This window comes from Enhydra lutris, unplaced genomic scaffold, assembly GCF_002288905.1.
Source record: "Enhydra lutris kenyoni isolate GAN:26980312 unplaced genomic scaffold, ASM228890v2 scaffoldscaffold31, whole genome shotgun sequence".
NCBI classification, from domain to species: domain Eukaryota; kingdom Metazoa; phylum Chordata; class Mammalia; order Carnivora; family Mustelidae; genus Enhydra; species Enhydra lutris.
Window position 1 is genome coordinate 11,185,510 of NW_019154115.1, and position 17,409 is coordinate 11,202,918.

At 43.3% G+C, this 17,409-nt stretch overlaps 1 protein-coding gene across 3 annotated transcripts in view; it reads left to right on the forward strand.

The window, feature by feature from the left end:
* Window positions 1-1,939, forward strand: part of LOC111153175 (myocardial zonula adherens protein) — an 89,041-nt gene extending 87,102 nt beyond the window's left edge. For all 3 annotated transcript variants that reach the window (XM_022512004.1, XM_022512006.1, XM_022512005.1), the window contains one exon: window positions 1,017-1,939. In XM_022512004.1, the coding sequence (XP_022367712.1) occupies window positions 1,017-1,113 (97 nt within the window). In that variant the 3' untranslated portion in view covers window positions 1,114-1,939. The remainder of the gene's footprint in view (window positions 1-1,016) is intronic.
* The last annotated feature ends 15,470 nt before the right edge of the window (window positions 1,940-17,409 follow it).

The following is a 17,409-nucleotide window of genomic DNA, read 5'->3' on the forward strand; positions in this document are numbered from 1 at the left end:
CTCTGCACATTTCCAGATGCCCTCCTAAGTGCTGCTAACTTGTTCTGTGTCCTCAGTGTGCCCATGATATGTTAATTCTTACATTGCTCACAGTCCTGACAGGCCAGGAAGACCGAAGAGAACAAGGGGCAGTGGCACACTCTGGGGCTAGTACAGCGGAAGCGGTTACCAGCCTGGGCCTGAAGAGGCAGGGGGAGGAAGCCAGGAGGACAGACAATGGGGACAGCTGCAAGCTGTGGCCTTTGCTAGGGGAATGCGGCCAATTACCAAGCTGCAGCCTGGCCGGGAGGGAACACAGGTCCTGACCGCTCTGTCCTTCCAGTCTCTCATCCCCTGCTACCAGTTCCCAACTGGTCAGAATCAACCAGAAGCTAAGGGGTAAGGGAGCCCATTGATGCTTACCACTGAAACTGATCAGTTCAGTCTCCCAAGGGCACAGAGGTGGAGAGAGGGGAGAGTAATCTGAATGGGTAAATGGAGACTATCCAGCAGAGCTCATCACGTGTCTCTCAGAGCACCTAACACATTAGTTATTTATGTACATCTGTTTCCCACCAAATTAGGAGTTCCTTAAATACATGGGGTTTTTTTTGTTTTGTTTTGTTTTTTCTGAATTATCGATGCTTAGCACAACCTTTGAAAGTTGTTGAAGGGTTGCTTGGGTGGCTCAGTTGGTTAAGTGTCTGATTCTTGATTTCAGCTCAGGTCATGATCTCAGGGTCCTGGGATCCAGCCCCGCAACCATCTCTCTGCTCAGCAGGGAGCCTGCTTAAGATTCTCCATCTCCCTCTCTCTACCCCTCCTTCAGCTCTGCTCTCTTTCTCTTGCTCTCAAATAAATCTTAAAAAGTTGCTAAAAATAAAGGCCCCTCTTATAATACTTAAATGGAAAATTCAAATATCAGTTTATAAAATTGTAGGGTACAGCACTGGCAAAACCTTCCTGGAGTTGTCTTACAATGAAGAGTATGGACAGTTTTGTTCCATCTTCCTGACCGGCCTTTTCTCATTTCTCAGCCCAACAGGTAGGACTCGTGAAATCTCAATACCTTCCAGGAACTACACTCCATACACACGGGTCTTGGAGTTAACCACGAAGAAAACACTGACTTAGGCACGTGGAGACACACACTTTGAACGGATGGACAAAAGCCCTAGAACCGTGCGGCTCGAGGTCTGGGAAGGGAGGCTTCTGCTTCCTCCTATCCAAGTTTCAGCCAGAAAGGAGACTGCTGAGGTTCTGATCTACTTCTAAAACATGAAGGAAAAATGAGGTAGAAGGGGAGGGCAGGAGAGAGAGCTTTCAAGGTCATATTTCAAACACCCAACCATGCTTTACTGGGCCATCATTAGCTTTCCAAGTAGACACTGAAATTCTGTCAGAATTCCCTCACAATTTATTTTCTGGTTCACTAGCCTTCGGTTGGGAGGAAAAAGGGCATTAATTTGAAATTTCATGTTATTCACGCCAGGATCATTTGTTATAGCATGAAGGTTTTATTCACCCATAAAAGTATTAGAAGTGATGTTTCTCTGGTGCCAAGAAGCCTGTCCATAGGTGCAGGGGCACCTGGGGATACCTGACCCTGCCAGGGAAGGGTGCTCACTCCTCTTGGTCCCCCGGATCTGTATGGGGTTGTGGGAGCCACGGGTGGAGACTGGCCTCCTGCGGGCACAAGTGCCTCGTTCTCATGTGCTAATCCTTGGTTTAATTTGTGCCTTATGCCTTCATGGGGCTCACTGAAATCAGTGTATTTATTTCACCTGTGATTTTTTCTTCCCTTTCTCACTTTAACTGAAAGAATTTTTTTGTATGTTGTGAAAAGGTAATCATTGAATGTTTTCAGTATCAATTGTTTTTTTAAAGTAATTTGTTCATGCATGTTCTACTCTGATATAACCTATGTCACATATGTTTAATAAATGCCATATATTTTCTTCTACCTACGTTGTCTCTGGATTTCATCCATGACCAGGTAGCAGGGGTAGAGAGCAGAATGGGGCTGTGGAGTGTTGAAGTCAGGGTACAGTGATCTTTCTTTCAGTACAGTCCATAGAGGCATTTATAAACCTTAAGATAGGGTGTGTGTGTGTGTGTGTGTGTGTGTAAACCCTGAAAGTTATCTAGTTAACTCTAATATTACATAGTAATTTTATCTTCCTGAAGTGAAAAACAGCTTTGTATGCAAGGTTTTGTCCTAAAAAAAAATAAATAAATAACATCCTATAATAATGCCTCTATCAATGTTTTCATTTCAATCCTTCTTGGCTTTCTTAAAACACATGCACATAGTATTTATCTCGTTTTGTATTTAAAACACATATGGCACTATATTGAAAGGCAAAATCATGATATTTAGGAACGTGGCCTCTGGAGACGGAGCTCAGTCACTAGTGTGTGCTTTGGGCAAGTTATAGAACCTCTTCGAGCTCCTGTTAGGTAGGATACATGACAGTTCTTTCCTAGCTGGAGTTGGTGGGAAGATTAAATGAGTTACTATCCATGAAGTTCTCAAATAGTGCTTAGTACCCAGTAGGCACTTAATAAATGCTGTTCTCATGACATACTTTGTGATCTTTTTTTCACTTACTGCATTATGACCATTCTATACAGGTATGGATATATAGATCTAGGCCACCGTTTCTTACAGTTAACTGGATTCCATATTATTGATGTACTATGATTTACTCGACCTACCCACCCATGGTGGGATTTGGGAAGTTATCTTTACTTTTTTTAAGCAGTCCTCTGATGAATCATCTTCTACACACACCTTTGTACACTTGCCTAATTACTCTCTCAGGATAAATTCCTAGAAGAGGAATCACTGGGTCGGGTCAAAAATCATGCAAACTTAAGTCTTTTGGTGCATATGGTCCAGTTGGGCCTGTTGAAATCTGTGTCCACGTAAATTCTTACAACAGGATGAGAACTTGCCAACACTGGGAATGAGAAATGAAGGAGTGTATAAAGTTGCTTGCTTTAGGCAGACCTGTCCCCCAAACAGGTAGTGAAAAAAGTTCCTTCAGGATATTGCCTTTGGATCCCTGAGCTGAGGGACTGTGCAGGTGTGAGCTGCAGGCCTGTAGGCGTCCCCAGGGCCCAGAGAGAGCATGGGCAGCAAACTGGAAACAGGCCTGGGCTGCAAGGGAGTTGGGCTTTCCCTCAGGATCCTGGAATCAGAGAAAGTCTGCTGCTTAGTCAGAGGCAAGAGCCAGCCATGGAAACAAAAACTTCAGGCCATGCGACTGAGTTTGCCTCTGGGTGGGACCTGCCCCAGAGCACAGATTTCAGGACTGGCCAGCAAGAGGCACATTTAAGAAGTGCTTGGAGTTGCGTGATACGACGGGCCCTCCTCCCTCTAGAGGGTGCACCAACCAAGGCCGGCCCCTGAGCGGATGGTGAGTCTACCCTGGGAACCCTCTTCCTCTCCAACAAATGCTATCTTCCTGCTCCAGGGTGGTCCCCCAAGGGCAAGGGGTGGCAGGGGGGCACGTGGCAGGAAGGGCAGGATTCCTTCCTGTCTTGGCTGAGACCACATCAGACCACAGCACTCTTCTTGATATCCAGACTCAGAGGCCCAGTTCAGTTCAATCAGCACATGCCAGGTGCCACCGGCCAGATGGGGGTGGGGGGAGACAGGTATATGCACCTGGAGACCCTCGCCTCTCCAAAATAGTTCCCAGTCTGTTTCCTCCTGATCTCTACTGTCTTTGAATCCCAGGGGGCTTTTTTCCGAGCCTTCTCTTGTCCTATTACATCTAATGACTGATCATCACGTCCATTTCCTGTCTCTCTTGTGATGTGAGCTCCTTGGGGGTAATTTCCCATCAAAGAGGGGATTCATTGCAAACCTCGATAATCATGAAGAAATCTACAAATGGAAAGTCTTCCAGAAAGAGCCCTGGCTGAGTTAATACAGGAGACCAAGAGCTACTAATCTAGGCCCAGCATATATCCACTAAATCTTTGCAACCGCTCATTCTCTGTGGAAGATGTTACTAGTGCTATTTTGCAGACAAGGAAAATGGAACTCAAAGAGATGAAAATTGCCTGAAACCACGTGGGCCTGATTCCAGAACACAGGTGGGAAGCTTGGAGTTGGTCTCAGGTCTGCCACTAAGTCACAATACCCATTTGGTCAGGCCTGTCTCAGGATCAGGGCTCCCATAAGCAGTTTTGCCTAGAAATGGAATTACATCCCCCTTATAGGCTGGCTGTGCAGCTCACATGAAAGACCCTGGAAAAATTCTCCAGCACTGTGCCAGAGACATGCCCACAGTTGATACCTGCCATTATCACTATAATTACTGGGAAGGAGGTGTTGTTGCATCAGGAATATTTGCAAATTTAAGGATTTCCTATTGGACACAGACTAGAAACTCAATGAATCCTAGTGAGTGGGACTGTGCAGGAGGGACATAGGGGGAAAAAATGGATAAACAGATTCAATAAACTGTAGTCTCCTTCTCCTCATATTCGAATTTGAGGATAACTCATTTTAATTGGTCAGAGAAGGGAAAGCCCCAAAGGGAGACTAGAGATGTGTTTCTGGAAAGAGAGGCGAGGGGCAAAAAGACCAGAGGGAGACTAGCCGTTAAATTTGGGGGTAATTTGTTGGACGGGATTAGATTACTAATACGTGGTGTAGAGTATAAATTGTTTTAGCACCATTGTTGAAAAGACGACCCATTTTCCCCTGAGTTGCTTTAGTACCACTGTTGAAAAATCAACTGGCCATAGATGCATTGGTCTATTTCTGTACTTGCTACTTTGATATACTGATCTATTTGCCCATCTTATTCTAATACGGCTTGAAGTCACATGGCATAGGCTCTAGGACTTTGTTCTTCTTTTTCAAAGTTGTTTTGGCTATTCTAGGTCCTTTGCATTTCCGTATGAGTTTTACAGTCCGTCCATGTCTACCAAAGGCTCCGGGATTTTGACTGGCATTGCACAGAACAGACAGATCATCAAGGAGAACACCAAGACCTCACTGCTGAGTGGGGCACCTGGGTGGCTCAGTTAAGTGTCTGACTGTTGGTTAGGGCTCATGTCTTGATCTCATGGGTCCTAGGATTAGGCTCTGTGCTGAGGGGACCTGCTTAAGATTCTCTCTCCCACTCTCCGTCCGCTCCAACCGCCACTTGCATGCTCTCTCAAATCTTGAAACAAAACAAAAAAACCCAAACAAACAAAAAAACCCCTCACTGCTTAGTGTCAGGCCAACTTGGAGCAATATCAAGGCCTAGCTGAGAGTACTAGATCAGATCCTGAACGTTGGGGCTGCTTCTCCCTTCTCTAGCTGGGAAGGTACCAGGTAAAAATTTCCAGAATGTATTTTGATAAAGGTATAGTATAATCTTTGTGGAATTCAGAACAAAATATTCTAAGAAACATTAATTTGTGCCCAAGGGCCATAAAACTCATGTAATTTGAATGCAATAAAATATAAATAAATAGCAAACAGTTCTTAGGGGTTTTCTCTTAATTTTTCAACACATACTTCGGAGTTTTAACATATAGCATTTACAGCATTCACCTTCCTGAATTAGGGGTGGGAGGGGGTTAAGATATAATTAGTAGGCAATTTTTTGGCCCTGGGACTTTTCTTGTAAATGTTTTCTTTGGCAGCCATACTCTTGAGAACAGGAAGTTACTCTCTTGTTACAGATTTAAGACTTTTCTGAGCCAAATAACAGAAAGCTGGATTAGTTCTGAAATGAAGAGGGAAAAAAAAAACAACTCTAGGCTCTTGCTGGAGATTAATGACATCTTGCAAATATTTTAATTCTCTCCTTTCCTCTTAACTTGCCACCTCCTAAACAAAACACATTCAACCTGAAAAACTTAACTGGTCACTTTGTGGCCCAACCCTAAAATAAAATATCTTTATGGTACCCACGAATTTATTTAAACATTTTTGGGGGGCTGGGGAAGGAAATTAGGGCTGTCTCAAGTTAACCATTTTTTTGTCTCCAAATCCCTAAAATGGAATTGAAAATAGAAAAAAAAATAGTCATAAAGATGATGTTTCCACGGAGATCATAAAAATTCATCATTCTCTTTGACTTTTTAAAGTTTTTAATAGAGAAAAATGTTATATCAAGCTTCGTAAAAAATGACTTTGAGATGCATACAAATAATTCTTTAGAAAATGTTCAAAATAACAGAATTATAACCTCTGACTATAGCACTTTTTAGTTTGACTATAAAACAAAGCAACTGGTTTCCTCCCAGAAAAGGGTCTTTTTTAGTTAAAATTCGCCTTTTACACCGAATTCTAGAGGAAAAAAAAACTGTAACCACAATGAAATTTATAATCTAAGGGAACATTAATTCTATAAATTATTTGAGAATCATTTGTGGGGATTCTTGTTTTGTTTAAGATTTTATTTATTTGAGAGAGAGTATGTAGAAGGGGCAGAGGGAAAGAATCTCCAGCAGATTCTCCACTGAGCACAGATCCCCACATGGGGCTCCATCCTGGGATCCTAAGATCATGACCTGAGCTGAAATCAAGAGTCAGATGCCTAACTGAGCCACCCAGGCACCGTGTTTGTGGGATCTGTAAAACATAGAAGACCTTAGGAAAACTGACATTTGGAGGTAAAGAACCCTTTCCTGTAGCAAGTATGTGTTTTGTACTAGTGACCTAGGGTGTTTCCATAGGATTAACTGTAGCCTCTCAGAAAAAATGCTGGGCAAAATTTTTCATTTACACTTGCATGACAAACCCAAAGTCAAATGCCCTGGTGCCCAGGGTCTGCACGGAGGTGCAAAGGTCTGGTATAGGCTGGTTGGGAGAATGTTCACCCAGATGATAAGTACACACCATCTTAAAGTCACTCAAATTCATGATTCTGAGAAACTCAATTCTGCCCAAAAAAAAAAATCCATTTGTAGATTGGATGTGGCCACAGACCCACAATTTGCAACCCTTTATTTACATTATCTAATGTTTTTTTTTCCTATGCATTATAAAAAAAATACTTGTACTTTTAAAGCACCATTTCCTCTAGTCTGCTTGAAATGATGTTCCTCCCACATCATTCATTATAGTTTGCTTGTCTTCTACTATTTTGACAACTTCAGGGTTTTTTTTTTAAACCTCATAAACAATCTTAAATTACTCAGAGCTGTCAACCACTAGATATAAAAATTAAATTAAGCTCAAGAATTCTAGGTGATGGAAGACACTATCCAGTTCCAGAAGATATGGGCAAGTATGGGAGTACAGCAAGGGTTGATAAAACCTGAAACGTCATCAATGCTGGATGAGTATTTATTTAAAGGGAGCTACCTACTTCCTGGTTTACTGCATACCAAGTATTTCTTCAACATTTATGAGCTTAAATAGATGCAGATGTTGCCGAAGAATGTATCATAACATTAATCATCCTAGAATCCTATAATTTAAGTGTTGAAAGGCATCTTGGAGTTTGTCTGGTTCAATACCATCATTTAAAACAGAAGAAAATGGAGACCCAGAGAAATTCACGGACTGGCCACAAAGTTAGTGGTACATAAACCCCCTCACCACAAAAACACAGTTAGGGATGGACAACCGCCCCTTCAGTTCTTGGATCTGGATCCTTCACTGTCCTAGATACTAGGCTTAACTATCTTCTCCTCCAAATTTTTAGGAAGAAAAATCAAGGACTTTTTCTTCTTCTGAATCATTCTCCTATGTATTCCATGGGTGTCCCTTGTACCTCCCCCCTTCTTCCTATAGTTGAAGCTTTTCAGAGTTGCGTTCCTTTCCATGCAAGACAGAACATTAAAGGTGATCAGACACTTGATTCTGGTGAGGCCTCATGAGAGGAAAGGCACACTCAGCTTTCTCTAACTCCATCCTCCTGCCGGCCACCACTTTATTTCATAGCCTCTGACAGACATGAGACTCCAAAGAGTGAGATATATGGTGTGCTGACATTGTAGTAGAGGCCTGGTTCTTCTTCCCCTCCATGAAAGGCGCAACTCTGAACTCCTTCCCCTGAAACACTTGAAATTATACCATCTCACTCTTTTGTGACTTTGCAAACTACCTTCTTACTCTTCTACTTTCTGATAAATATAGGATAACATATTCCCTGAGCACAAGTATAAATGTATCTGAGTGTATTTCTTAATGAAGTTATTTTATAGTCATCTTTTGGTACACCGTGTACTCCCCACACACGTGGGACAAAGTCCATGTACACATAGGAGGTGTGCCCTCCAGCATGGAATATGAACCAATTCTAAGAGAAGTTTGGTTTTGACATTCTCCTTTTTTGCCTGATTTCCACTTTTTCCAAATCCTGGATAGGTGGTCCTGTGGGGTCTTCCTGCTATGTAAACCCTGTTGTAATACTCTCTGTGGTCTATTCTTCCTCTCCGATTGTTCAAAATTCTCTCAAATTCCCCTCTTGTCCTCCTATCAAATTCTACTCTTTTAGTGTAGGTTATCACCTCAGCTAGCCTTTTGTCAGAGAGTGGTTTGGAACCAATTCATACTCATGTGTAAATGGCTGACAGGTTGTGATCAAAATAGGTTGTGGCCTATCTATGATCTCAAAGGAAAATCCTTGTTAAGCAGTAATCTTATTGCTGGAATTTCAGTCAATGTGTCAAAGGGAAGTGGAATAAGTCAAGGATAGGGGAAGATATTTTAAATCAAGAATTTGTCTTGATTCTGACAAGATTCTTTCTCCTAAACTAAGAGGAGGGGGTCTCAGCTACAATGTCTATGTAGTCTGCGCCACAGATCAGTACATGTGATCTTACAAGACTATTTTTTTTCTGGTTCGTGAGTTTGTTCATATGAAAAAAAAAAATCACAGAAAGATGTTATTCAATCACAATCACTAACCAATAATCTTCATTATGTTTGTTAATTAAAGGTAAAATTACATGAAATGTTTGAGAATCAAACATTTAATTATTTTCCCCCTAAAACTATCTCTTCCCACACTATCACAAAGATCATAAAACACCGTGGTGGCCAGAAATGGGAGATTTGTCACCAAATAACACTCAACCATGTGAAAGTCTGAAGAGAAAAGAATTCTTTCCCTTCAACTTGCACCTTATTTGGCTGGGATTTTTCTCACCAGAGTCTTCCTATTTTTTTTCCATGGGCAACTGCCCCCTTGATTAATCCCATTTCCTTCAGCCTTAGTTTCTCCAAGCAGCTGAGCAAACAAAGATGCAGGCGTCCATTTTAACGTGCTTCCTCCCTCAAGCCCTCTGGGATGGGCTGTCTGTTCATCCTGTTCATAAACCAATGGCCTGAGTGTGCTTGGAGAAAGCAGCAAGGATCTTCTGTCAGGATTAATTTTAATAGGCCACAGTCTGTTCCTCAGTAACCACAGCCCCAGTAAATGGCTTTAAATTACTATTTGCTGATAAAGAGGGAGATAGGAGTTGAAAATTTGGTTCCTCATTTCAAACAGTTTGGATAACTAATGCAAGAATTTACTTTTAGTGTGGAGTACATGCATTTTACAGCCTAAGCCCCTGGGTAGCTGAGGAAAACCTTTTGTTGCAGTGGGATCACCGTAAAATACAAAGAGGGGAAATGTGACATTTTGTAGTATAGAATTTTAGAGCTAGAAGGGAAATGAAGAATTATCGGGTTATTTCTCAGCATAAGGCTCCTGATGAAGCTTTCTGTTTCTGATTTCTGTGCAGAGAAACTTTATCCCTACGGCCCCTCCCACTGTTCTGTCTCCCTCTTTACTGGTTCCCTTCCTTTCCTTTTTCCGCTCTGCTCTTCTCATGCCTGATTCCACTTCCCTGTTGCCTTCTTCATTTCTCTCCCCTAACTGGCCAGGCTCCTGCCAGTTATTTGGAAAGCTCTGTGCCAAGGGACGGACAGACAAAGTCGCAGGACGAGTGGCAGGAGGTCCTAGCACTCGTGTCTCCCTCTGTAAAGCGGGGCTCGTCTCCACCGCTCTCTGCTCATCAGAGAAAGCAGGTGGGGACTGCCTGGAGGAGCAGGTTTGGTAAACAGTACACAGATGTCAGCTGTTATTGTACAATGAAGTCTAAGGTTTACCATTCTTTATTAATTTTCATTAGCTACAGCCACTATGGTTTGTTTGAAAGTTCAGCATGTTCCATTCCCAAATGAATGCTGAAAGAAAAGAAAAGAAAAGAAGAGAAAAGAAAGAAAAGAAAGAAAAAGAAATTGCTTCAACCGTGTTTATGACTCTTGGTTCCCATGTCTCCCTCACATGCCCAGGACACAGCAAACAGCACAGCAAAGGCCAGCCTTCCCTCTCCTCTGTCAGCCCTCTCCCTCTGAAGTCCTCATGGACCCTTGATTTTCCTAAGAGAGTGATGCTATAGGGCTCTGTATCAGTCAGGGTTCGTCAGAGAGACAGATACAGTAGCACATGTTGAAGATAATCATGGGAGCCAATTCCTTAAAATGAATCTCGGAGATTTGGTTCACATGCCTATCCCTGCAGGTAGGCAGCAGGCTGGAGAGGCAGAGAAAAACCACTAGTGCAGGGGCGCCTGGGTGGCTTAGTGGGTTAAAGCCTCTGCCTTCGGCTCAGGTCATGGTCTCAGGGTCCTGGGATCGAGCCCCGCATCGGGCTCTCTGTTCAGCAGGGAGCCTGCTTCCTCCTCTCTCTCTGCCTGCCTCTCTGCCTACTTGTGATCTCTGTCTGTCAAATAAATAAATAAAATCTTAAAAAAAAAAAAAAAAACCACTAGTGCAATTCAAGTGTGGAGGCTGTCTGCTGGCAGAATGCCTTCTTGCTCAAGGGAGGTCAGTCTTTATTCTACGAAGGGCTTCATCTGATTGGATGAGGCCCACGCACATTATGGGGGGCAATTTGTTTTACTCAAAGCCCACCGATGTGAACATTCATCTCAGCCAAAAAACACCTTCACCGAAACATCTAGAATAATGTTTGTCCAAATATCTGAGCACCATGACCTAGGCAACCGACACATAAAAGTAATAAAAGTTTTTTTGGTGATCATTGTTCCCAGTGACTTTGTCTGCTTCAAATATCTGCCTATCCTCTCCTTTCTATTTTCTTGTGGGACTCACCTCCCACTAACCATCATTTTGCTGCCCAGGTTCCTGCCATTTGGCAGGAGCTGGGCTACATTTTTCCTTTATGCTTTCATCACCCAACACTGTCACTGTGACCATATAGCACTGACAATTCTAGGCAGAGAGACTGGGCATGCTTCTGTGTGTGCCCCTACAGTGCTCCCCACCTACACTGTGCGACGATGCCAGCACGGTGGCGGGACCATCTCCGGGAGCTGAGAGGCCCAACAAGTAGGGAATGAACACTTCAAATTTTTGCTACATTGATATTGGTGTTTCCCTCATCAGTATCCCAAGTGAAGGAAGAAAAAAATTTTTTTATTTTTTTATTATTTTTTTTTTTTAAAGGAAGAAAATTATCCAGCGGCACTTAGAAGGAAAAGGACAGATAAGGCCAGGATAGGGATACCTTTTAGAACTGTTAGAGCAGTTCACTCAAGGAATTGGACAGAGGCGATGAAGGCAATGCTGGGTATGTGAGGAGGTGTTAAAAGCGGTGGGGAGAGGGAGAAGTATCCAGAAAGAAGGTATTTAGATGGTGGGGTTGAGGAAAAAGAATAGCTGGGTATGAATACTTAGTTTCTGGATTGGGCAACTACGTGGACGGGGATGCCATTAAATGGGAATTTTAAAAAGGAAGAGTGAGTTGGGGGAAGGGAACATAAGTTCAGCTTTGGAGGAGCTGAACCTGAGGAATCTTTGGAACATCCAGGTAGGAAGGTCCTAACACTGGCTCTGATTCTAGCCTGAAAGCAAAAACCGCCAGAGCCGAAAATCCTGGAGAGACTGGTAGCATGGGATGGATGTCAGGAGAGAGTTGTAAGGAGGAGGAAGTGGTCAACAGGCCAGAGGCATCAAGGAGGAGAGAGACTGAAACTTGCTTCTTTGGATAGGACGACATGAGAGGGTTCATGGCACTGGTGAGCGGAGAAAAGGAGTCAGAGGGTGCAGACAAGTCTTTTAGGCAGCTTAGCCTTGAAAACAGAGAAAAGGGTGGAAGACAGAGGGGTACTTTTAACAGCTTCACTGGGGGCATAACAGAGCTGTCATGCACCAGACATATTTTAAGTGTACAACGGGATAAGGTGTGACTTATGAAATGAATGTACTCACGTAACCATCGCTACAATCAAGATAATGAATGTATCCATCACCCCCGAAGGGTTTCTACCGCCCCTTCATAATCCTTCCCTGTAGTCTCCCCTTGACATTCCACATCATTAGGCAATCACTGATCTACTTCCAGTCACTAAAGATTAGTTTGCATCTTTTAGAATTTTATGTAAATGGAATTCTATAATAAGGACAATTCCTGGCTTCACTCAGAATAACTGAGATTCACTAAGGCTGCTGCATGGAGGACAGTAGTCAATTGTATGGACACACTCTGATTTGTTTATCCATTCACCTAGTGACTGATGTTGGGTTGTTTCTGTTTCCAATTACAAATGAAGCTGCTATCAACATATACATACAGGTCTTCAGACAGTCACAGGCTTTTGTTTCTCTTGCTAGGGTAAAGACCTAGCAGAGGAATGGCTGGGTTATGTGGTAGGTTTTCAGAACCTACCCAACTGTTTTTCGAAGCGGTTGTATTATTTTACATTCACATTAGCAGTGTAAGTTCCAATTGTCCCACATCCTTTCCAACACTTGGTATGGTCAGTCTTTCTCATTTCAGACATTTTATTTTAAGATTTTATTTGACAGAGATCACAAGCAGGCAGAGAGGCAGGCAGAGAGAGGGAGGGGGAAGCAGGGTCCCCGCCGAGCAGAAAGCCTGATGCGGGGCCCAATCCCAGGACCCTGAGATCATGACCTGAGCCACCCAGGCATCCCTCATTTCAGACATTTTAATAATTGTGTTGTAGTATCTCACTATATATATATATTTTAAAGATTTTATTTATTTATTTGACAGACAGAGATCACAAGTAGGCAGAGAGGCAGGCAGAGAGAGAGGAGGAAGCAGGCTCCCTGCTGAGCAGAGAGTCCGATTGGGGAGGCTTGATCCCTGGGCCCCAGGATCATGACCTGAGCCAAAGGCAGATGCTTAACCGACTAAGCCACCCAGGCTCTCTCAGTGTGTTTTTAATTTGCTTTTTCTTAATGGATAATAACACTGCTCACCTTTCATGTTCTTATTTCTTCAGATACCTTCAGTGAAATGTGTGTTCAAATCTTTTATGATCTAACCTTAGAAGTGATACCTCGCCACTTTCACCATTTGTATTATTTTTTTACCATGTTCTATTTGTTAGAAGTAAGTCAGTAAGTCCGTTCCACATTTAATGGGAAGGGATTACAATAGGGCAGGACCATTGGGAACCCATCCTGAAGGCTGCCTACAACAGATGGCTTCCCATTTCTTTTGGAGCAAAATTCAAACTCCGTATTCTGGCCTAAGCCCTGCAAGATCTAGTCTTGGCCTTTTGTTTGTCTGTTATTTGGACATGCTGAGCTCCCTCTCCTTTTAGAGCCTTAGCATTTGTTCTTCCCTCTACTTGGGATGCTTCCCTTTCTACATGGGAGACTTTCCCATGGCTAATTCTTGTCTCAGCTTACAAATGGCCTCCTCAGAAAAACCAACCTCGGTCACCCTCCATCATCTCAATCAAGGTAGCCTCCCAATCACTCCTTAACATCCACCTGTATTAACTCTCTAGGTGACACTAGTACTAATAGAATGTAAGTTTCAGCATGGCAAAAGACTTTTGTCTCACTCACCATGATACCTCCAAAGTCTAGAATAGTGTCCCACACACAGTAATTATTTGTTGAGTGAACAAATAAATGAGATCCCCAAGGAGGCAATATAGATGGGATCCAGATCACAGCTGGTGGAATTATTCTTGATTAATGCTCCTGCTACTACTGCTGTTCAACAAATCACCCTAAACTTAAAGGTATAAAACAACAACCATTTTATTATGCGCCCGAATTCTGTAGGTCAAGGCCTCAGTTTGGGAGCCTAGAAGGCTGTTCTAGTCGGGGGCTGGAATCATTCAAAGGTTTGTTCACTCGAGTATCTCGTGGTTAATGCTGCCTTTTGGTGGAAACTCCAGTTTAGGCTGACAAAACACCAAAGACCCACACAAACTCAGGTTTCTGCATAGCTGGCTTGCTGGCTGGGTTCCAACAGTAAGCACCCCAAGAAAATTAGGCAGAAGCTACATTACTTTTTACTACAAAGACTGGAAAAATCACTTTTGCTCTAGTCATAAGCATGCCCAGATTCAAGGATCAGGAGGACCAATCCCATTTCTTGCGGTGGGGGGGGGGGGGGGGAGAGTTAAATTCACATAGTAAGAACGTGTGGCATGAGAAATAGTTTTGCCACCATTCTGGTGGACCCCAGGCATACCATGGCCAGTTTGTGGCCTGACAACCAGTGGGAGAAAACAGAGAAGAGCAGCCTGGAGATTCTGAGGATCAATGCTAGCAGTTTTACAACTGATTTCTAACTTTTATTTTCAACTCTAAGGACAAATGGAAATCTTTCCCAGGTTTGTTTTTGTCCTTTCTTGAGAAACCACACGTGCATGCAAATAGGGGTGGGTTGGGGGGGAAGGAACAGAGGGAGAGGGAGAAAAGAATTTTAAGCATGCTCCACCCCCTGCCCCCCCCACCTCCCCAGCACAGAGCCCCACACAGGGCTTGAGCTTAGGACCCTGACTGAGATCATGACCTGAGCTGAAATCAAGAGTCTGAGGCTTAACCGAGTGAGCCACCCAGGCGCCTGTTTTTGTCCTTTTAAACTGCACTCAAAGGACACTTTTAACGGCTTGGTGGCAATGGGATGGCCAAGTCATCCTGGCAGCACTTCACATAATGAAATCATCCACTCCTTTAATTCTCCATTTTGAATTTTTCTTGCTAATAGTCAAATTCATTAGCTTACTCTGAGGGTAATTAACACTCTGGATAATAGTCCAAGTACCACTGGAAACGTGATTTAGACTTTTTTAAAGGGCATGGAAACCCAAAGACAAAAACTAAAAATTCTCGTCTAGATTCAACTTTTAACAGATGGGCTCTTGATATGCAACTGGAATTCTTCAGCAGAGATTAGCTGCCTGTGGTTTGTGGGCTTCCTTTCAAGTATCTGCCTGCTTTTGGCTGGAGACAGTTAAAATCTATGGTACTTGTTGTTTCTCTCTTTGTTAAATGTTTCCATTTTACATAAGTCCCCCCCAGACACTGCTGTCAAAATTTGTTCTAAAACTTATCTTTCCTTTGTTTGATGGATTATAGAATCCATGACCTTTCATACTGAAGTACAAATAGCCTGGTTTTAGGTTTCACGGTGCTGTTCCCTCACTTGCCAAACCTCTTGGTTGGTGACAAAACGAGTCAGTCTGTGCATGGGTACTGTTAAAAAATTGACATTTGTATTAGGACATCTTGAAGTTCTAAGCTAGGTTGTATGAAAGATCCTATCCCATAGCACTGAAAATATCTTCACAATCACTATGGCTGATACTTCTACATAAAACGCTTACGATTTATATATATGAAAGGGACATTTCATTAAGAAGAACATGAGAGAAAGGCTGTGAGAAAAATTGAGAGGGAGATTCCACCAACTAATACCTGCTGTATGCATTAGGAGAGACAGAAAAGTATAAACATAATTCCCTGACAGAACTCCCTGACTTCACAACTTTGTTAGAAAGGAAAAAGAACTCACCATGCATAACACAACTGGAGAAGCGTAACAGCAGATTTGAGCTCTAAGAGGCATAGTTATGCTCAAAAGAAAGAACAATTGGGGTTGGAATAACCTAGGAATGCTCAGGGAGAAGATGAGGCTTGAATTTAGATTTATAATGGGTGAAGGGAGAAGTGACAGCTTTCCACAAAAAGAAAACAGTAGGGGCAAAATTCTGAGTCTGGAGAGAAGACATCCTTGCCTTGAGGACACCTGTGGCCTAGGACCAGAAGATGGGGATTCACCACTGTTGGGTTAATAAAAGCCTTCAGCTATGGCCCAGGGATGGGTTGAGGGAGGCTTTGGGGAGCTTGTTGGGGCCAACTACCTGACTCAAAGGGCTTACTCAAGTATCTCTTATATAGCTGGGCTGAAGCAGGTTCTTGATATCTTTGAAAGCAAGGCTTATGCTGAGAATTTTAATACTTCAGTTAACCTGATCAGAATGAACTAGATTGGGACACTATAGAAATGACTTAAACTGTACTCCCTGGCACGGTTTCAGATTTTATCTAGAGCTTCAGTCTGCCTGGGAGGGAACTGCTCTGTTTATTATAGCACTTCACATGGGATTGAGAAAATTTAAGTTTTCCATATCAAAGAATGGGGAGGTGGTGTCGGAGGTTATGTCCCAACCTCCCAACTGATGGCTGTTGTGACTCTTGTATGTTTCCTATTCTTTATTTTGGGACACAGCTCTGGTAGCTGAATTGTAAAGAGAAGTAAGAGCTGTTTGGGATGTTTGACACTGCTGTACTCTTCTTAACAGCCTGAAAAGGCTCTTTCAACAATTTTAAACATTAGGATATAGGCATAAAGCCAAGGAGATTTTCAAATAGGTGTGGTAGAAAGAGTAGCTGGGAGTTTGAGTGAAAATCTGCGCTATTACTTACGAAGTTTTGAGCGCTGATAATACTAAATTGATTTTGTGCTGTTTTTCTACAGGTAAAACAGGGAATGATGGAGGGGTTCTCAGTGGCTTGTCCAGCACCTCCCACCATCATCTCTTGCGGGCCTTTGGAAATGTGTGTGTACCAGCAGGCCGAGGGTGGGGGGCGGAGGGGGAGGTAAAGGCGTTCTGGATTGTTCCGAGTTGTGGGTGCCACAAAACTAGCGGGCGCAAGCCAGACACCAAATGTCTCGTAATGCCTGAGGCAGTGCCGCAAATGAAAAGTCCTGCTCCAAATGCCACAGAGTCCCATTAAGAAATGCTGACACTCCCCAAGGATCCCTCCAACTCTGAGGACATCATTAAGCCCTGGCAGCACCCCGGGCCAAAGCCTCTCGAGCCCCGTCCAGAACATTCCCCCAACTACACCAACGGCTAACCAACTCATCGCTCAGGTTCGACTTACAGTTCCCTTCTCAGAGGCACCTGCCCTGGTGCCCATACCAATCTTACTATTATACTGTTTCATCATTACCTGATTAATGTCTGCCTCCCTCCACCCCTCGGTAAACTCCATAACGGCAGGAGTCGTGGATATTTGTCGGGGTCACAGTGGCGCTAGCCAACACTTTTTGAATAAACGTGAAGAGCGAACGAGCCGAGAAAACACAACCCGCGCAAACGCGAGCCCAGTCGCGGCGGGACCCCACCGCGTCCCCCAAACCGCGGTAACTTCCGCCCCTTCCCTCTCCT